We start from the raw sequence: 17,495 nt of genomic DNA, 5'->3' as shown, positions 1-17,495 counted from the left end.
CTACTACTTCTTTTTTTCCCCCCCAGGTTCAAGACCAGTCTTTAAGAGTTGTATTACGATCTATGATAGGGGTGGCAAACTCCACCCAAGGTCTGAGCTCTACTGATTGAGCCACCTGTGCTGAAGCAGGGATATTCTTTAAAACCTGATCTGGTGGTGACTCTTGAGGACTGGAGTTGGCCAACCCTGATCTGATGGCAACCATTTACTTTGAAACCATGCCCAACATATGGCACTACATTATGTCTTGGTGAAATAATAGGTGGTGTTTTGCAATAAAATGATATCTTCTACTATACTCTATATTTAGTGTTTAGGTTAGACAGACTGACAGGAATACATAAGGTAAATAAGCAAATTAAGGAATACAAAAGTGTAATTCAAATATTTGTTTTGTCTCATTTGATCCAACAATACTCTGCACACGTGTAAGTAGGCTACTTACGTTTTGCTTGGTTTGTTGGAAGTCTATAGGGCATATTACAGCCCATTCAGTTCATACGTGTTTTCAAGAATCCTTTATTTAAATATTTTTTTACATTTCTAACTTTCCGCCTGTACCTTGGTTCCTGTATTTTATTTTAGCTTCTAACGCTGTGACATTACTTTAGGGCTTGAAGCATAAAGGGAACAGGTTTTGTTTGGGAAAACTACATTAAGAAAACAAGATTTTCACCAATTACTCCATCTGTGGAGCACTAGTATAAAGCCACAGTGGTTTGGGAGTATTTTGACTTTAAACCCAATGGAGAATGATCTGCAGAACCGTGGAGCAAAGTATTGGTGGCTTGGTCCAGGCTGTTCCTAAGAACTGGGCATTAGTTTATATTTAACATTTGCCACTTTCTGCCCTGTGTTCCAGGCTTTTGTGTGCTTAGGTCAGGGACAGTCTCGGCACGTCCTTGCTTTGCTTATCTATATGGTTCCCTGCATCTGAGTGGTGCTGGACAAAATTGAAGGTGGCAACCTGGAGTTGGAGGACCTCACCTTGTCTGGCTCCTAAAGTCAGCAGAAGTGGGGACCTGTCAGAATGAAGTCGGCCCTGACCTCTGCGATCGGCTAGTTCCTTCGACCTCCAGTGCAACGGTCCTGGGCCTGAGTTTCAATGACCCTGGGTGGGAGTGTAATATTTATACATTTTCAATATGCCTCCAGGGTGTCATTGGTACACACGAATCTTTTATAGACTTAATTTGTAGACACCAGAACTGTATTTAACTTGCCTGTGAACTTTCGGATCAGTTTAAAATATTTACCCTTTAGGTTAATTTTTGATGGCACAGAGGTTATATCAGATTTTATATTTTTAACTTTTAAACATTTTTATAAATGTGAATGGGGAGGGATACCAAAGACAATAAATATGAGCAGTTTGGGGGTATGGTACAAGTAATATAGATTTCTAGTTGATCATAAATGTACAAATCAGATAAAATACACTTACATATTTACATGATCACATTCTGATATATTGTGAAGATTCCCAGGTGAGCCAAATCTCACCCACTTCATCAAAAGATCTGTTTAACAGACTTGAGACGTTCAAGAAGATTATCTTTTAGGTTCTGTGAAATCTGTCATTGGTGGAGGTCCTTCCTTTTTCCAGAAGTTGGCTATAGTGCATCTGGTGGCTGATAGTGTGAAGTCAATATTTTTGGAAACGTTTAGGTATATTTTTATTTATGAAATAATGCTGTGAACGGATCTCTTGAAATTGTTGGCCCAGAGTTTTTAAATGCATCAAATGAGCATTGAATTGCATCTTCAACATTTAAGATGATGAGAAACCTTTTTATAGTCTTAACACCTGTTCCCTCTTCCCCCTCCATTTACAGAAAGCAAGTTTTATCTACAAAAGCAGAAGCCGAGAAGGATGGTGTGAAAGTCCCCACCACATTGGCAGAATACTGCATCAAAACCAAAGTGCCTTCTAACGACAACAGCTCAGACTTGCTTTATGACGACTTGTATGACGATGACATAGACGATGAAGATGAGGAGGAAGAGGACGCTGACTGTTACGACGACGACGATTCCGGGAACGAGGAGTCGTGACCTACACGGATGAGGCTCTTTACCTTTTTAAGGCCTGTTCCTTAGACCTCCCCGCGCTCTTTCTCTCTGTCTCTCGGCATCTTCCTGCTGCCCTACTTCCCCTGCTGGCCAAAAATGGAGCAGCACCGATCTCGCCGGAGACCGGCAAACGGAGGACCTGTTGACTGGGATAAAAACAAACTAGTCTTCTGTGATCTGCAGTCGCACACGTATGGATTTAGCTCAATTTTATGGACCTACTGCGGAGGAACAAGGGACGGGGGAAAAAGGCCCGTCACGGGATATCTATGGAATTCTTGTATGCTGTACCAACCTCCCAGCGTCATTGCAAAACACTTTATTTTATTTCAGTTTTTTTTCCTAGAAAATCACGTTTTCTGTTGTATCCCTTTAAAAAATCGAGAAAAAAAGCAGCAAAAAAAAAAAATTTGAACGGTAATTTTTGGGTTTGATTCTTTTTGCAATTATACTTTTTTTTTTTTTGAGGGAGTTTTTAGCCACAAAATCCCCTCCCCCTGCTATTTCCCCCCTCGTCCCTGAGGGATGCTGGCTTTATGGAGGCAATGCAGCACCACACAGCAAAAAAAAACAAAAAACTCCTACACCAACTGAAAAGTATCTACAAGATATTGGCAAGTTGAAGCAGATCACCGTAATCACGTGTGTACATCTTTGTTTGTTTACCTCGACCCCTTCAGGCCTCGTGCTATGAAGCGGGGAAACTTTAGAACTGCGTATTCACCCCTCTTCCCCCCCGCACTTCTCGGACACTGTCGGCCTTTGTATGGTCTGATCGATGCCCTCGTTACTGCTCCCGTTCGTGCTGGTTATTATTTTTGTGATGTCATTAAACGATGAAGCCAGGTATACAACTGATGTATTTTGGTATGCAGCACAATTAACAGCACATGTTGCTACATCCCTGATAGAGTACCCAGAAGATTATGTGCAAACACTTCTTTTTTTTTTCTTTCTTTTTTTGGTGTGCAAGAAGTCGTGGCTTCGGCTTTGCAAATGGGTTTTGTTTTTTTGTTTTTCTCTTTTTTTTTTTTGTTTTTTGTTTTATTTTTGCGTCCTAGCACCCATGGCTGCAAAAGGTTATAACGGCAGTTGCAGGGCTTTTGCAATATGTTTGCAATATGTTTGCAATATGTTTGTATTTGGGTGTCTATCACTGTTGTAAAGCAGAGGAGGGCAATAAAGCAAGATGTGAAATAATAAAAATTAAAAAAATAAATAAAACCATGTCTGCGGCACCTTGATGGGAATACTGAGTTTGACAAGTGGTACCCAGAGGCAGGATGTATAATTGAACACAACTTGCCTCATAACCCCCCTAAAGCTTACCGACAGCTTATTTTTACGCTTTAAAATATGGTGCATTCAATCCCTGAAATAAACATTTCTTGCACTAAGCGTTCTCTCTCAATAAGCCTGCTGGTCAGTTTGGTTTAGTCTGCATAGCAGGCTATAAAACATAAAATATTGGTGGCGATTGTCTGCGTCTACACACGGCACATTCTGTTTGAGATGGAACCTTTGTTGGGTTTATGCACTCTGATTTCCCCCACTTCTGAAAAGCAGCTGTATAGGTACACTAGGTGACATTATTACTGTCCATTGCTGATGAGATTAAGGGACGCATGATATTGTCCCATCAGACTTGCACTGCCTCTTAATTGTTAAGATGCAAAACAATATCTAAAACCGGTCACTTTATAATACTTGAAAGATGTTGCTGCTCCATTGGTGTTTTCTATACACAGCAGCTCGGTATCCCCTCCCACTGTATTTGTCATCGGTTGGAGACTTGATCAGTTGTTACATAGCTGGCATCATCTCATTACACGGCCCTCCCACGGTCTGCACTTGTATGGAATTGTTACTGCCTCAGCAGCAATCCATTCGTGTTCATCACCTGCATAGAAACACCTTGAAGAGTTGGCAAAGAGCAACAATAACACAAGCAGGGTTTGTTCTCTGATGCTGACTCAAATAACCGGGTTCTTCAGGCTCAAAGGAACAAGCTACACAATGTCTCCTGATCCTTTCAGTTGTTTTTTTGTTTTTTTTAATTTAAATCTTTCTTTTTGCTGCAAGTGCTCTTAATGCATTGCAAACTAGCCCCAAAGCTAGCTAGCATGTTAAGTACATTATTAGCACACGATTTCCAATGTATACAAATAAATGTAAGGCGAGTGGTGCACAGGTAATCTGCCGTTTTCCTGGGATAAGACTCAAGTGAATGTGCCTTTTTTAAAGGAGCTGTTCAAAACGGATTTCTTTACAAATAATGCTTGTAGTATTGAATAATACGTACTACCTCTCTATTTATTTATTTTAAATTCAACTCTATGCCATTTGTAATGTTTTTTATTTAATTTTTTAATATATATACTGAGCATCCGTTATCTATAGAAGATTTTAAACACTTTGCCAGCAGTGCAAGATGTTTCTCACTTTCCTGTTTGTGATAATGTGTTGCTAATATTCCCAGCCATGTGAGCTGCAAACTGTAACAATAGATCATGTTACATTAGTTATATAAGAATACATTGTAGCTGCTGAGTGACACTGACTGAAGGATTGATGTGAAAGGCAGCCATTTAGTGAACCTGGGAAGCAGGATCTTTGCGGATTGGTTCTCCTGCGATCAATTGGTCGGTAGCTTAGGTAATTGGCTTTCAATAAAGGTAATCAAAGACTCCATATATTAAAACAAAAACAAAGACTTCCGGATCTGGGATAGCTGTAGGTAAGGCACTTATTTATTTATTTATTTTTTAAACGGTGCTTTGGGATCCAGGCCAAACAAGGCTACATTTAACAGAAACGGATACAACAAGAGACCAGCACCAATGTTACATTGGTATGACAAACTATTAAATTACTATGTATTTTATCTATTCTCTTCATATGTGAAAGCATATATATTTTACCTATATTCTTTCACATATGAATAGATAAAATAGTAATGTACTAAATAGTTTGTCATATTGGATGTAGCATTGGAACGCTTGCCTTTTTATTGTATACGTTAGGCTACGCTTATAGTGACGGCGACGGCAGGCTGCGGTCGCTGGAAAAATCAAATGACTTCCAGCGATCGCGACCAAGCCGTCAATCCGTCGCGTCATGCTTGCTATAAGCACACGCGACGGCGGCAATGCATTTGTTTTGACTCGACGCTGTCGCCGGCACTATAAGCGCAGCCTAAGGGGACAAACCTACACTCACTGCAAATGGTGTTTGAAGACTGTCTGAAAAAGGAGTGAATTGATTCAATAAGGCAATTGGTTGCAAAATAACCACTGTATTTGAACTCCTTAGCATAGGGTAACGTCACATTATTTCGGGATTACAGTCCATTATCTTAGTATAATGTTACGTTTATTTGAGCCTTGGCGTTCCTCTGAGTGAGACCAACTTGGCAGTACAGATTTGGGCCAAAATCCAGTTTCAGATTTTTTTTTTTTTTAATTCATTTTGTTGGAGTTTGAAAAGCCACCAATTTCAGTTTTTAATATCTTAAAATTGGCACACAAATATATAGATATAGAGAATTTTGAAATATTAATGAATGTTCACTTTGTAAACCAGGTGCAAATGCAAAGCGGCGCTGTATAAGAGGATAGCGCGGCGATACATCACAGGATAAGGGACCGGTCTCTAGTGATAAGTGGTGCAAAAAGGGACTGGTTTTGCAAGCGAAGTCATCTCTGCCATCTTATGTTATTAAATGTTCATTGGGACTAATAAGTGTGAATCCAGTCAGTAAATATTTCAATTAAAGAGTTGTGGCAGGTCAGGATAAGATCCCTGGCATACATTATAACAGGGGGGCGCAAACTTTTTTCCCTGCGCCCCCCTGACGGCTGTCCCCTCGCTCCCGCGCCCCCCCCAACCCCAACTTACCCGCGCTCCGGCGTAATGACGTCACGTTGCCATAGCAACGTGACGTCACATGACCTCGCAGCGTCATTTTGACGCCGCGTTGCCATGGCGCCGCAGGGATGAAGCCGCCGGAGCCACGGTAAGTTAGGTTTACAGAGGCCCTGCAGCTCCCCCGGCACTTAATTTAAGTGCCTTCGGGAAGCGCGCGGGGCCTCTGTAAACCCCGCGCCCCCCGTCGGCAGTGTCGCGCCCCCCAGTTTGCGCACCGCTGCATTATAATATCAAAGGTTCATGGAATCAACTTGTCTTTCTATCAATTTCTGTGGAAGAGTTGTTTAAATAGGGTTGGATTTAATGCCATGTGTGGCTCCGAGCTAGAAGGCTGACATTGTGTTATGGCAAGCGGGTTTTATACTTTGTTATTAAAGAACCAGCGGCTGGTCTGTACATATCGTAACTTAACACTTGTCCTTACTACAGTATAAATGCAGAATGTTAAATTAATTTCTGGCAATTTCGGTGTGGTCAGGCTACAGTAGGGGCAAACCTGAGACCCGGGCAAGTGAATCCCTCCCACAACTTAAAGGTCCCGGTTCCACTAACAGGTGCTATCTTAAAGGGCACGTTCCTAACTGAAAACAACAAATGGTGAAAGGACACATCTTGCTACATATTACTAAAACACAAACCTATTTACAGGACTCCGTGAGAACCCCTCCGAAGAACTTGCTTCTAGGGCAGAAGGGTTGGCTATGTACACCATTACATCATGGAGCGGAGGGTTTTTTTCCTGTGAACTCGCACACTGAGCTGTTTTATATTATTGCCATTGCAACAGTATATCCAGGGGAGAAACATTCCATCATCCCTAAATGGGAAGATTATAGAATATAGGGAATTCTACACATGTGACAGTAGTTGGGTAATTTATGCCCTTAAATTCTCATGTGTTATTTATGTTGGTAAGGCCTCTTGTCACCTGACATCTCCCCAGCTGCTGGCATTCCTCCTGCACTGTCCCACGCCAGGCCTCAAGCTGGTGCACGCTGTCAGAGGCCCGGGTGTGGGACAGTGCAGGAGGCATGGCAGAAGCTGGGTTGATGCTGGGTGGCAACAAGAGGTTCGACCAGCGTCCTATATCAGCCTTATCCTCGGCGGAGGTGAGGAGTCGAGTCAAACTGATCTGATCTGTAAGCTCCAGCAGGTGGCGAAGAATTCCTCTGCGAATGCAGAGAGGGACTACCTAACCATCTTGTCTGATCTCTTCCACCCCGGCCGCAACGCTTCCAGCATCGCCCTTCGTGGGGAGTACTACAACCCCAGCTCGGATTCAGGAACGGAGTGGTGAACACAGTGGAGAGTGGTATTTCCAGCCCAGCAGAGCCACATGAACTAAGGGAGGACTTGCCTGTTTCCACGCCGGCCGGCTCTCCAGTCTGCATCCCGTGACCGGTTTCCAGCATGAGGTAACCCCGACGGTGATCCCAGCATCCAGTCGGATGGTCGGTGAGGGTGCGTCCTTCATCGAGGTACTGGATAGTGCCTCCATCGCTCCAGATGTAACGATCATCTCTGTAGATCCGGCACCAGATGACTACCCAGCAGTGGTAATCCAGGATATTGATCCGGCATGGGCGGCCGGCCGACCATGAGATCGGCCACCGCTTCCTACAGCGACACCAGGAGATGCAGCAGGCCCGAGCCTGTGCGGAAGTCTACGTGGCCGCTGCTGAGGAGCGTGTGGAGGAATACCTACGACACGAGCGGGCCCATGAGCATGCTTCAGCCCTGCAGACCGATGCAGAGGTGTCCCTGATCATAGTACCAGCCGGTACTACTTCTGTTGCTGTTTTTATAACTCCTCCAGCACTGCTGGTGGGGGTTATTCCCACTGACGCTGTCGTTCAACGGGATCTTCCGAGTGACACTCCTGCTCCGGTGAGTACTTGAGTGAGTGTTAGAATATATGGCCCCTAAATACAATACTTCCGCTGTATTCAGGGAAGGTCGTGCGAAATACCCGGTTACGGCACCTAGTTAAGGTCTGGCAGGTGGGATGCAATATCCCACCTGGGTGGAATATGTTAGTGAGTACAGCAAGAATAGGTGCTACTCTGTGACAGTGTCTGATAAGGAGGGTAAGCTTGTACAGAATCCAGACCCTGATCACTACTATTGGTACGGCAGGGGCGGTGCTGCAAATTGTAAAGGGAGATTACACCAGAAAATGTACTGCATTTTGAGGTGGGAGGAACATACAGCAGAAACTACTGCAACTGGGCGAAAGGTTCTCTTGGACAGGAGGAACTATGCCAAAAATGTTATTGCGTTTGATAGGTCCATTTACCTGGTCGGACCTAGGGCATGAAACCTTTTTTACTCGACCCGGGGAGCTTTTCCATGGCCCTGCTATATGCTTCTGGTCTCCGATATGATAGCTACAAGCCCGGAGTGCGAGAAAGCAGTACCACAATGAATGCCGAGTTCTCACAACTGATTTAATATGTACACAGAGCAGACTTTTATACCAAAGGCAAGGACAAAACATGGTGTTTCAATTCTATACATCTGTTACAAACTGAGTTCCCATGTATAGATCATACATCTAAAATTACATATACAATCTGGAATGCTTTCCCTAAATTGGTGGGAACAGGGATAAAAGGTCAATAACAACTACTAATGGGGTCAGAAATAAGACTGGTGGTCTTGTTTCTTATGATCTTATTTCTTATGTAATAGCTATCCTGGGACAGCTGGTCCAAAGCTGAAATACTTTTACCATCTAGTCTTTTGAGAAAATAAAGCTTGACATACTGTTTTAACCTTTTCAGTCCCTGAAAAGAACAGAGCTGACAGAAACAATTTTAACCTTACATTTCCTCCTTTTTGTTCTGGAAGAACAATCCAATCGACCAGGCCCATTTATTCTTCTGCACACCACTCAGGAGAGGAAAAACTCCAAGGGAGAAACCTCCAAGAGACCATGGGAATGCAGAAACCTATCTCTCTTAGGTATCTCGTTTGATAATCAGAGATGAACATATGGGTGGTTGACGAGTACCAAGACTATTGGTATTTCTCGCTCTCATTGTAGGAGACATATACATAACGGCAGAGCTAGAAGCAGAAGCAGCCTTTTTGGCAAAAATAGAGCTGATTACACTTTTAGCCATCTGGATTAATACATACAGAGTAATAAACCTTCAATTATCCTGATTCCGTAAAGAATTTAATTCCCAATACACCTAGCCAATTTCCAAGGCCAAAGGTCCAATCGAACCCTGTTGCATTCTAGATTGAATTTCTGCTAGTGTCCATATCATGGTGTATGCTTTTTGATTGGTTGTCAATATAAGCACAACATTCTTTACCCCCTAACTAACAAATCCCTCCTTGTGCTATCATCAGATAACGTAATGCCATACAATTTTGCAATACTGTTACTGTAATTTGTTGCTATTTGCAACTGAGCCTTAAAATAGCGTCTTTAGTATCGTTAAAAATGGCATCTATATTGACTACTAAAAAAAAATCTCATTTTGCGTATATATATATATATATATATATCATACATTCCTAAAAAGTGTATTGGACCTCCTGCAACTCTTAACTGAGCTACTCTTAATAATTAATGCACTTCAATTTCGTACTCTTTGCTTAGGTGGGGTGGACATTATTTGAAAAGCAGGCAAATTCTATTTCTGAGAATAAGTGGGGGTTGGTGGTGGTTAATATTTCCTAGGAGCGACTGCACAACACGTACATCTTACATACTACATTTACTCAGAATATCGGAACAGACAAAATGGGTACCATGGTTGAATTGTGATCTTTTCCTTGTGGTTGACACACACCCTTTGGTGACCTCCCCACCTTCCTCATATCCAATCTTCTCAGCCCCCTCTTATCCTTTAGAGACAGTCTTTTTAAAGAACAGTTAACCATATCATAGTCCTGCCGGACCAAAAAAATAGTCCCATAGTGCATAACTTGATTCCTTTCTGGCCATTGTATCGGCCCAGTTGATTTCTCCTTCGGTCTCTTCTTCTGGGGGACTGCTGACATCTTCATCACCAAAAAGAGACATGGCATCGTTGGGGGGGGGGGGGGATTGCAATGCACTTCTGGACCAAAGTTTTGCTGTTCATAACACATACATATAGCGTAATGAGTAGGACAGACACACATACAAAAACATTCACTAGCTTCGCTCCCAGCAAAATAATCTAACCACCAAGTCCCAACAAATCCCAACCCTCATCTCTACCTTTAATCACTATAACCACTTTTCCCAAATAACATAACCTGGTCTAGTTGCAGGATAATACTTTATCTATCCTATCACAGAGTCAATAACTTCGTAGGGCAAACTCGTATTTCTACTCTCTTTGTAACCAATTTCTTATAGATGAAATATATATATTCATCTATATCTTATAACATATTGTCTTTTTCCAAGGGGCTAAATATAGTTCTCGTGTTCCTGAGGTGAAACCTATTGGGTATGGATAGTACATTGGGTTACATTGCACATAAGATGTGGGCTTTGTTTACCAGGATTCCATTATATAACAAGGTGTGCATATATGCTATACACAGGACAATAAAAACCCATACAGAAAAATTATGGCTAAACAAGCTATATCTGTTACTACCTTATCCTCATATGGACACCACTTATATAAACCTAATAGAATAAACATTATAATTAAAATAATAAAACCTGTAAAAAGGTTATTAAAAAGTTCAAAGTTCATATATTGAGGCCTGGATTTTCTGCCTATGAACTTTTCTCCTTTGGTTAGTGCCGGGTTTTATCATGACCCAAAACACCAACTGAGAACGGCTGTGTCTTTAGGCCTTCCCGCCTGTGTTGAGGTTTAATTTGAAGCGACTGGGTGCACTTGTGTAACATGGATCCAGGAAAAACACTCTGACGGGGTAGAATCTGGAATGGGCGCCTCCACTTTAGATGAAAAGCGCTTTTGCGTAGAATATGCTTGAGCCAGTCACCTTTATCTTCATCTAATTGGAAGGACTGCACCTGGACATGAGACACTCAAACAATTGCATTAGTTTCACACAATAGACGCTGATTAAAATCGTCTGTTTGGAGCATAATCATACAACATTAAATCTACAAGGTACCTGGGGTGACCATTGGTCTACCCATGAGAAAAAAAATATTTCTGATTGTCACTGTAGGACAGGCCAAATACACCTTTATATTTAAGGGATCAGTCACAAGGCAAAACAGGCAGAAAATAAATTGCGGTTTATTCGGATAAGACCTCGGAAACGCACAGAAACACAAGAAACAGAGAATATACTTTGGGGGACCTTATACTTATACTTACTAGGGAAATAACTTGGGGAGATTTGGGCTTGAAATCCAGGAGTCTGGGGGACACAGGGTGGCCCTGGAGTAATTCATCCTGCGTACCGTCAACTCATGCCTGCTCGCTGGGGAAAATTAAATGACTAGCAGCACTTTGGCCCCCCCAACTCCTGCAACCAAAATAATTATATTTCAATCCAAATATCCCCCTAAAACTGACACACAAGACATTTCACAGTTCAAGGGCTAAGGGAACATGACATAGGAAATAACAGGGTCAGTTTACTTTCAGGCAATCCATATCTGAGCTGGGGCATTGAAATGCTAATTCACACTGCCTTTTGTCACCAACCTGGCTTTAAATCACAGGACAAACACAATGCATTGCAGGTTTAAAACACATAAAACCAAAATGTAGACTCCACCATTTGCACCTATCATGTGGGGTTCTAAAACCTTCTCTTCTCTAAAACAGCAGCTAAGAATACCTTGCTGGCAGGCAAGACGGGTTAAAATATTCCCCCTCCCCTCCCCCTTTTCCTCATGTGCCAGAAGACTCTGCCCTGCAGCTATTTCTCATAAGAGGCCACCCATACAAGGCAATACACTTATAAGCTTGCACAGGCAGCTGCAGGCCCATGAGGCAAAGGGAATACACAGAGAATGCATTAACTAGCCCACTGGTCTTACACAGTTAATCCCACATACACAGTTCCTAGCTTATACCCCTATGGGGGACAGTATCAAAGGGAAAAATTATAGGCAACACAGTAAGGTACAATATTAGACTCAAGAGCTGACACTCTGCACTTGCCATACGGTTTCAGGGGCAGCCAGCAATAATAACAGCAATAATACCCTCCTTTTTGTTCACTTTTATTACATGTGAACAATATCACACAAAGGATAACAGCATTTAAAGCATAACCTTAATGGAATTGCTTGAAAACCTGAAAACCTTGGGTATAAAATTTACATTAAAAAAAAATCTCAAAACCCTACTGAATATAAATATAATCTGCTATAGTCTTCTGACAAACTTTTAAAACACAAAATAACATCTGGTTTGCTGAAAGAACAACCTGTAGCCTAAAAAAACTTATAGACACAGATGTAAAAGTGGGACACATTTGAGAGAAAAAGATGGGTAAAAATGATAAAATATTAAATATTTGATCAACTTTGCAGAAAAATAATTCCATTTAGAACCCTCTAGTAAACTGGCAGACCTGGCTAGGGTCCATTTTCCTTGTCTGTTGCTTTACTGCTATTTCAGGGTCTGCACACTTATACGTACTCCAGCACCAGAGTTTTTAAGTTGTTCTGATTACATTGGACTAGTGATTACTTTATCCACTTGTTCACACTGCAAGACACTAGTTTAGTGATTCTGTGCAGTTCATCAGTGATCCAGAACATTATTGTGTTCATACTATAGGATCTGAGCGTTTAATATTTGTTTTAATCCCCATTATTTTACACAGATAATAAAGATTTACGTTTTAACCCCTTCATTACCCACCCACAAGGTGTTTAGAGTGCTCATTCTAGGTTACTGTTCTCTGTTCATTTGAACTCTACATTAGTCAATTTACAACTGGGTGTCCATCTCCAGCCATATAACAAGCTGAAATGACTTTCTAGGCTTCCTGCCAAAACCTTGTAACAGAAAAAAAACTGTTAATTACTGGTTACTGCAATACAATTTGGGGCAGCTTAAAATATGAAGCTCCTCACAGAGCCCGATACAGGATAACATTTTACTGGTATTCAAAAATTAACTAATCTGGGGGTGGGGGAAGGGAAGGGGACAGGGGAAGGGGAAGCTCCCGCGTCAGCAAAATGAGGATAGTATATGAAATCAAATAACACACAAACTGGTGCAATAGAGGATAAACTATAATAACAACATAAACAGACAGACAAGTTCCTCCTTGAATGCACTCAGAAAGGTAAGTCAGAGCGATATGGTTGATAACATTAAAAACCTTTTAATCACCAAATAGTAAGAACATATTGTATAGAGGGAAATGGTAGAAGTAGTCCACGGCCAGTCCCTTAAAACAAACCAAGAAAAGATCTTCCTAAATAGGTGTATGGAAGATAGTGGGGACAATACACCACCTAGGTGTGGGCTACAGAAAACTGCAAAGTCTCGCCACAAAATAACTTCTGACTTGAGAACCTGTCCTGTTGGCAGGAATTCTATTATCAAAAACCAGCACACCTATAGAAAAAAGTATGCTGATACTAGATCTGAAGAGGCGGTTCATATACAGTTCGTGAGTAATAAAGCCCTTACATCCGTATACATAGACCACAAGGAATGGGGGTGTATGTCAACTCCAGAACACAAATGAAGTCAACGAATGATGTGGAGAGTAATACATATAACATAAATTAAACCACATACATAGCTATTAACTACGTGGCTAGTGAGTAGTAACCTCTGCGTAGGGCAAGCACAAAGCGTGCTCTGCTAGTGCCCAGAGGCACGGTTCAGTGACCGTATCCAGTTATGGCTTCAGAATAATATAACACAGTTAATGCAGAGGTCACTGCCCAAACAGGTGTATGGACGATAGTGGGGACAATACACCACCTAGGTGTGGGCTACAGAAAACTGCAAAGTCTCGCCACAAGGTAACTTCAGACTTGAGAACCTGTCCTGTTGGCAGGAATTCTATTATCAAAAACCAGCACACCTATAGAAAAAAGTATGCTGATACTAGATCTGAAGAAGGTGTGGGCTACAGAAAACTGCAAAGTCTCGCCACAAAGTAACTTCAGACTTGAAAACCTGTCCTGTTGGCAGGAATTCTAATATCAAAAAACCGGCACACCTATAGAAAAAAGTATGCTGATACTAGATCTGAAGAGGCGGTTCATATACAGTTCGTGAGTCATAAGGCCCTTACATCCGTATACATAGACCACAAAGAATGGGGGTGTATGTCAACTCCAAAACACAAATGAAGTCAACAGATGATGTGGAGAGTAATACATATAACATAAATAAAACCACATACAAAGCTACGTAGCTAGTAAGTAGTAACCTCTGCGTAGGGCAAGCACAAAGCGTGCTCTGCTAGTGCCCAGAGGCACGGTTCAGTGACCGTATCCAGTTATGGCCTCAGAATAATATAACACAGTTAATGCAGAGGTCACTGAATAGGGTCTCTGCTAGATGGAAATACAGAGGTTCACTGAGTGGAGTCTCCCAGATAGCAGGCAACAGAGGCACTGTACTTAATCAGAGTGCTCCTGGCAGTATAAATCAGTGCATAAGATGTTGTCCATAATGAGTGTTGCACAGAGTGATGTTGCCCTAAGTGTGTGTGGGTTACCCCTAATAATGCTAACAATATGGACCCCCCAGATAACACTCGGTTTAAGGAGAATGTCTGTCAGAGGAGCGGCTATAGTATATGCTGCTATCAGGTACAGTGACCTCAAAAAATACCTTCTGACTGACCACCCATAGTATAACTTAGCTTTATGGGGACTGGGGTTGTCCGTTGCAGCAGCTCACGATCCTACAGTGTAGGCAGAGGGGGCGGGGTGCCGAGTTGAAGGGTTGTAGCCTTCTAAGTCAGCAGCTGCAGCCGCAGCAGTCTCATCCCACTGCTAGGAGGCGTCCGCTCGGTGTGATGACGTCATCACGTTCTGGTCACCTGACGTACGTTTCGCGCATGATCGCGCTTTCTCAAAGGTATATATACAGGCTGACTTAGAAGGCTACAACCCTTCAACTCGGCACCCCGCCCCCTCTGCCTACACTGTAGGATCGTGAGCTGCTGCAACGGACAACCCCAGTCCCCATAAAGCTAAGTTATACTATGGGTGGTCAGTCAGAAGGTATTTTTTGAGGTCACTGTACCTGATAGCAGCATATACTATAGCCGCTCCTCTGACAGACATTCTCCTTAAACCGAGTGTTATCTGGGGGGTCCATATTGTTAGCATTATTAGGGGTAACCCACACACACTTAGGGCAACATCACTCTGTGCAACACTCATTATGGACAACATCTTATGCACTGATTTATACTGCCAGGAGCACTCTGATTAAGTACAGTGCCTCTGTTGCCTGCTATCTGGGAGACTCCACTCAGTGAACCTCTGTATTTCCATCTAGCAGAGACCCTATTCAGTGACCTCTGCATTAACTGTGTTATATTATTCTGAGGCCATAACTGGATACGGTCACTGAACCGTGCCTCTGGGTACTAGCAGAGCACGCTTTGTGCTTGCCCTACGCAGAGGTTACTACTTACTAGCTACGTAGCTTTGTATGTGGTTTTATTTATGTTATATGTATTACTCTCCACATCATCTGTTGACTTCATTTGTGTTTTGGAGTTGACATACACCCCCATTCTTTGTGGTCTATGTATACGGATGTAAGGGCCTTATGACTCACGAACTGTATATGAACCGCCTCTTCAGATCTAGTATCAGCATACTTTTTTCTATAGGTGTGCCGGTTTTTTGATATTAGAATTCCTGCCAACAGGACAGGTTTTCAAGTCTGAAGTTACTTTGTGGCGAGACTTTGCAGTTTTCTGTAGCCCACACCTTCTTCAGATCTAGTATCAGCATACTTTTTTCTATAGGTGTGCTGGTTTTTGATAATAGAATTCCTGCCAACAGGACAGGTTCTCAAGTCTGAAGTTACCTTGTGGCGAGACTTTGCAGTTTTCTGTAGCCCACACCTAGGTGGTGTATTGTCCCCACTATCGTCCATACACCTGTTTGGGCAGTGACCTCTGCATTAACTGTGTTATATTATTCTGAGGCCATAACTGGATACGGTCACTGAACCGTGCCTCTGGGCACTAGCAGAGCACGCTTTGTGCTTGCCCTACGCAGAGGTTACTACTCACTAGCCACGTAGTTAATAGCTATGTATGTGGTTTAATTTATGTTATATGTATTACTCTCCACATCATTCGTTGACTTCATTTGTGTTCTGGAGTTGACATACACCCCCATTCCTTGTGGTCTATGTATACGGATGTAAGGGCTTTATTACTCACGAACTGTATATGAACCGCCTCTTCAGATCTAGTATCAGCATACTTTTTTCTACAGGTGTGCCGGTTTTTTGATAATAGAATTCCTGCCAACAGGACAGGTTTTCAAGTCTGAAGTTACTTTGTGGCGAGACTTTGCAGTTTTCTGTAGCCCACACCTTCTTCAGATCTAGTATCAGCATACTTTTTTCTATAGGTGTGCTGGTTTTTGATAATAGAATTCCTGCCAACAGGACAGGTTCTTAAGTCTGAAGTTACCTTGTGGCGAGACTTTGCAGTTTTCTGTAGCCCACACCTAGGTGGTGTATTGTCCCCACTATCGTCCATACACCTGTTTGGGCAGTGACCTCTGCATTAACTGTGTTATATTATTCTGAGGCCATAACTGGATACGGTCACTGAACCGTGCCTCTGGGCACTAGCACAGCACGCTTTGTGCTTGCCCTACGCAGAGGTTACTACTCACTAGCCACGTAGTTAATAGCTATGTATGTGGTTTAATTTATGTTATATGTATTACTCTCCACATCATTCGTTGACTTCATTTGTGTTCTGGAGTTGACATACACCCCCATTCCTTGTGGTCTATGTATACGGATGTAAGGGCTTTATTACTCACGAACTGTATATGAACCGCCTCTTCAGATCTAGTATCAGCATACTTTTTTCTACAGGTGTGCCGGTTTTTTGATAATAGAATTCCTGCCATCAGGACAGGTTTTCAAGTCTGAAGTTACTTTGTGGCGAGACTTTGCAGTTTTCTGTAGCCCACACCTTCTTCAGATCTAGTATCAGCATACTTTTTTCTATAGGTGTGCTGGTTTTTGATAATAGAATTCCTGCCAACAGGACAGGTTCTCAAGTCTGAAGTTATTTTGTGGCGAGACTTTGCAGTTTTCTGTAGCCCACACCTAGGTGGTGTATTGTCCCCACTATCTTCCATACACCTATTTAGGAAGATCTTTTCTTGGTTTGTTTTAAGGGACTGGCCGTGGACTACTTCTACCATTTCCCTCTATACAATATGTTCTTACTATTTGGTGATTAAAAGGTTTTTAATGTTATCAACCATATCGCTCTGACTTACCTTTCTGAGTGCATTCAAGGAGGAACTTGTCTGTCTATTTATGTTATTCAAAAATTAAAACTGGATCTTTGTTAAACAGAAA

At 42.2% G+C, this 17,495-nt stretch overlaps 1 protein-coding gene across 1 annotated transcript in view; it reads left to right on the top strand.

Moving 5' to 3' along the window:
* The window catches only part of UBE2R2 (ubiquitin conjugating enzyme E2 R2), a 74,595-nt gene extending 71,298 nt beyond the window's left edge, over positions 1-3,297 (top strand). The window contains exon 5 of the mRNA XM_075583043.1: positions 1,836-3,297. Coding sequence (XP_075439158.1) covers positions 1,836-2,055 — 220 coding nt within the window. The 3' untranslated portion in view covers positions 2,056-3,297. The remainder of the gene's footprint in view (positions 1-1,835) is intronic.
* Positions 3,298-17,495: the final 14,198 nt, after the last annotated feature.

This window comes from Ascaphus truei, chromosome 1 (genome assembly GCF_040206685.1).
Source record: "Ascaphus truei isolate aAscTru1 chromosome 1, aAscTru1.hap1, whole genome shotgun sequence".
NCBI lineage: Eukaryota > Metazoa > Chordata > Amphibia > Anura > Ascaphidae > Ascaphus > Ascaphus truei.
This window is presented reverse-complemented; position numbering and strand designations above follow the sequence as displayed.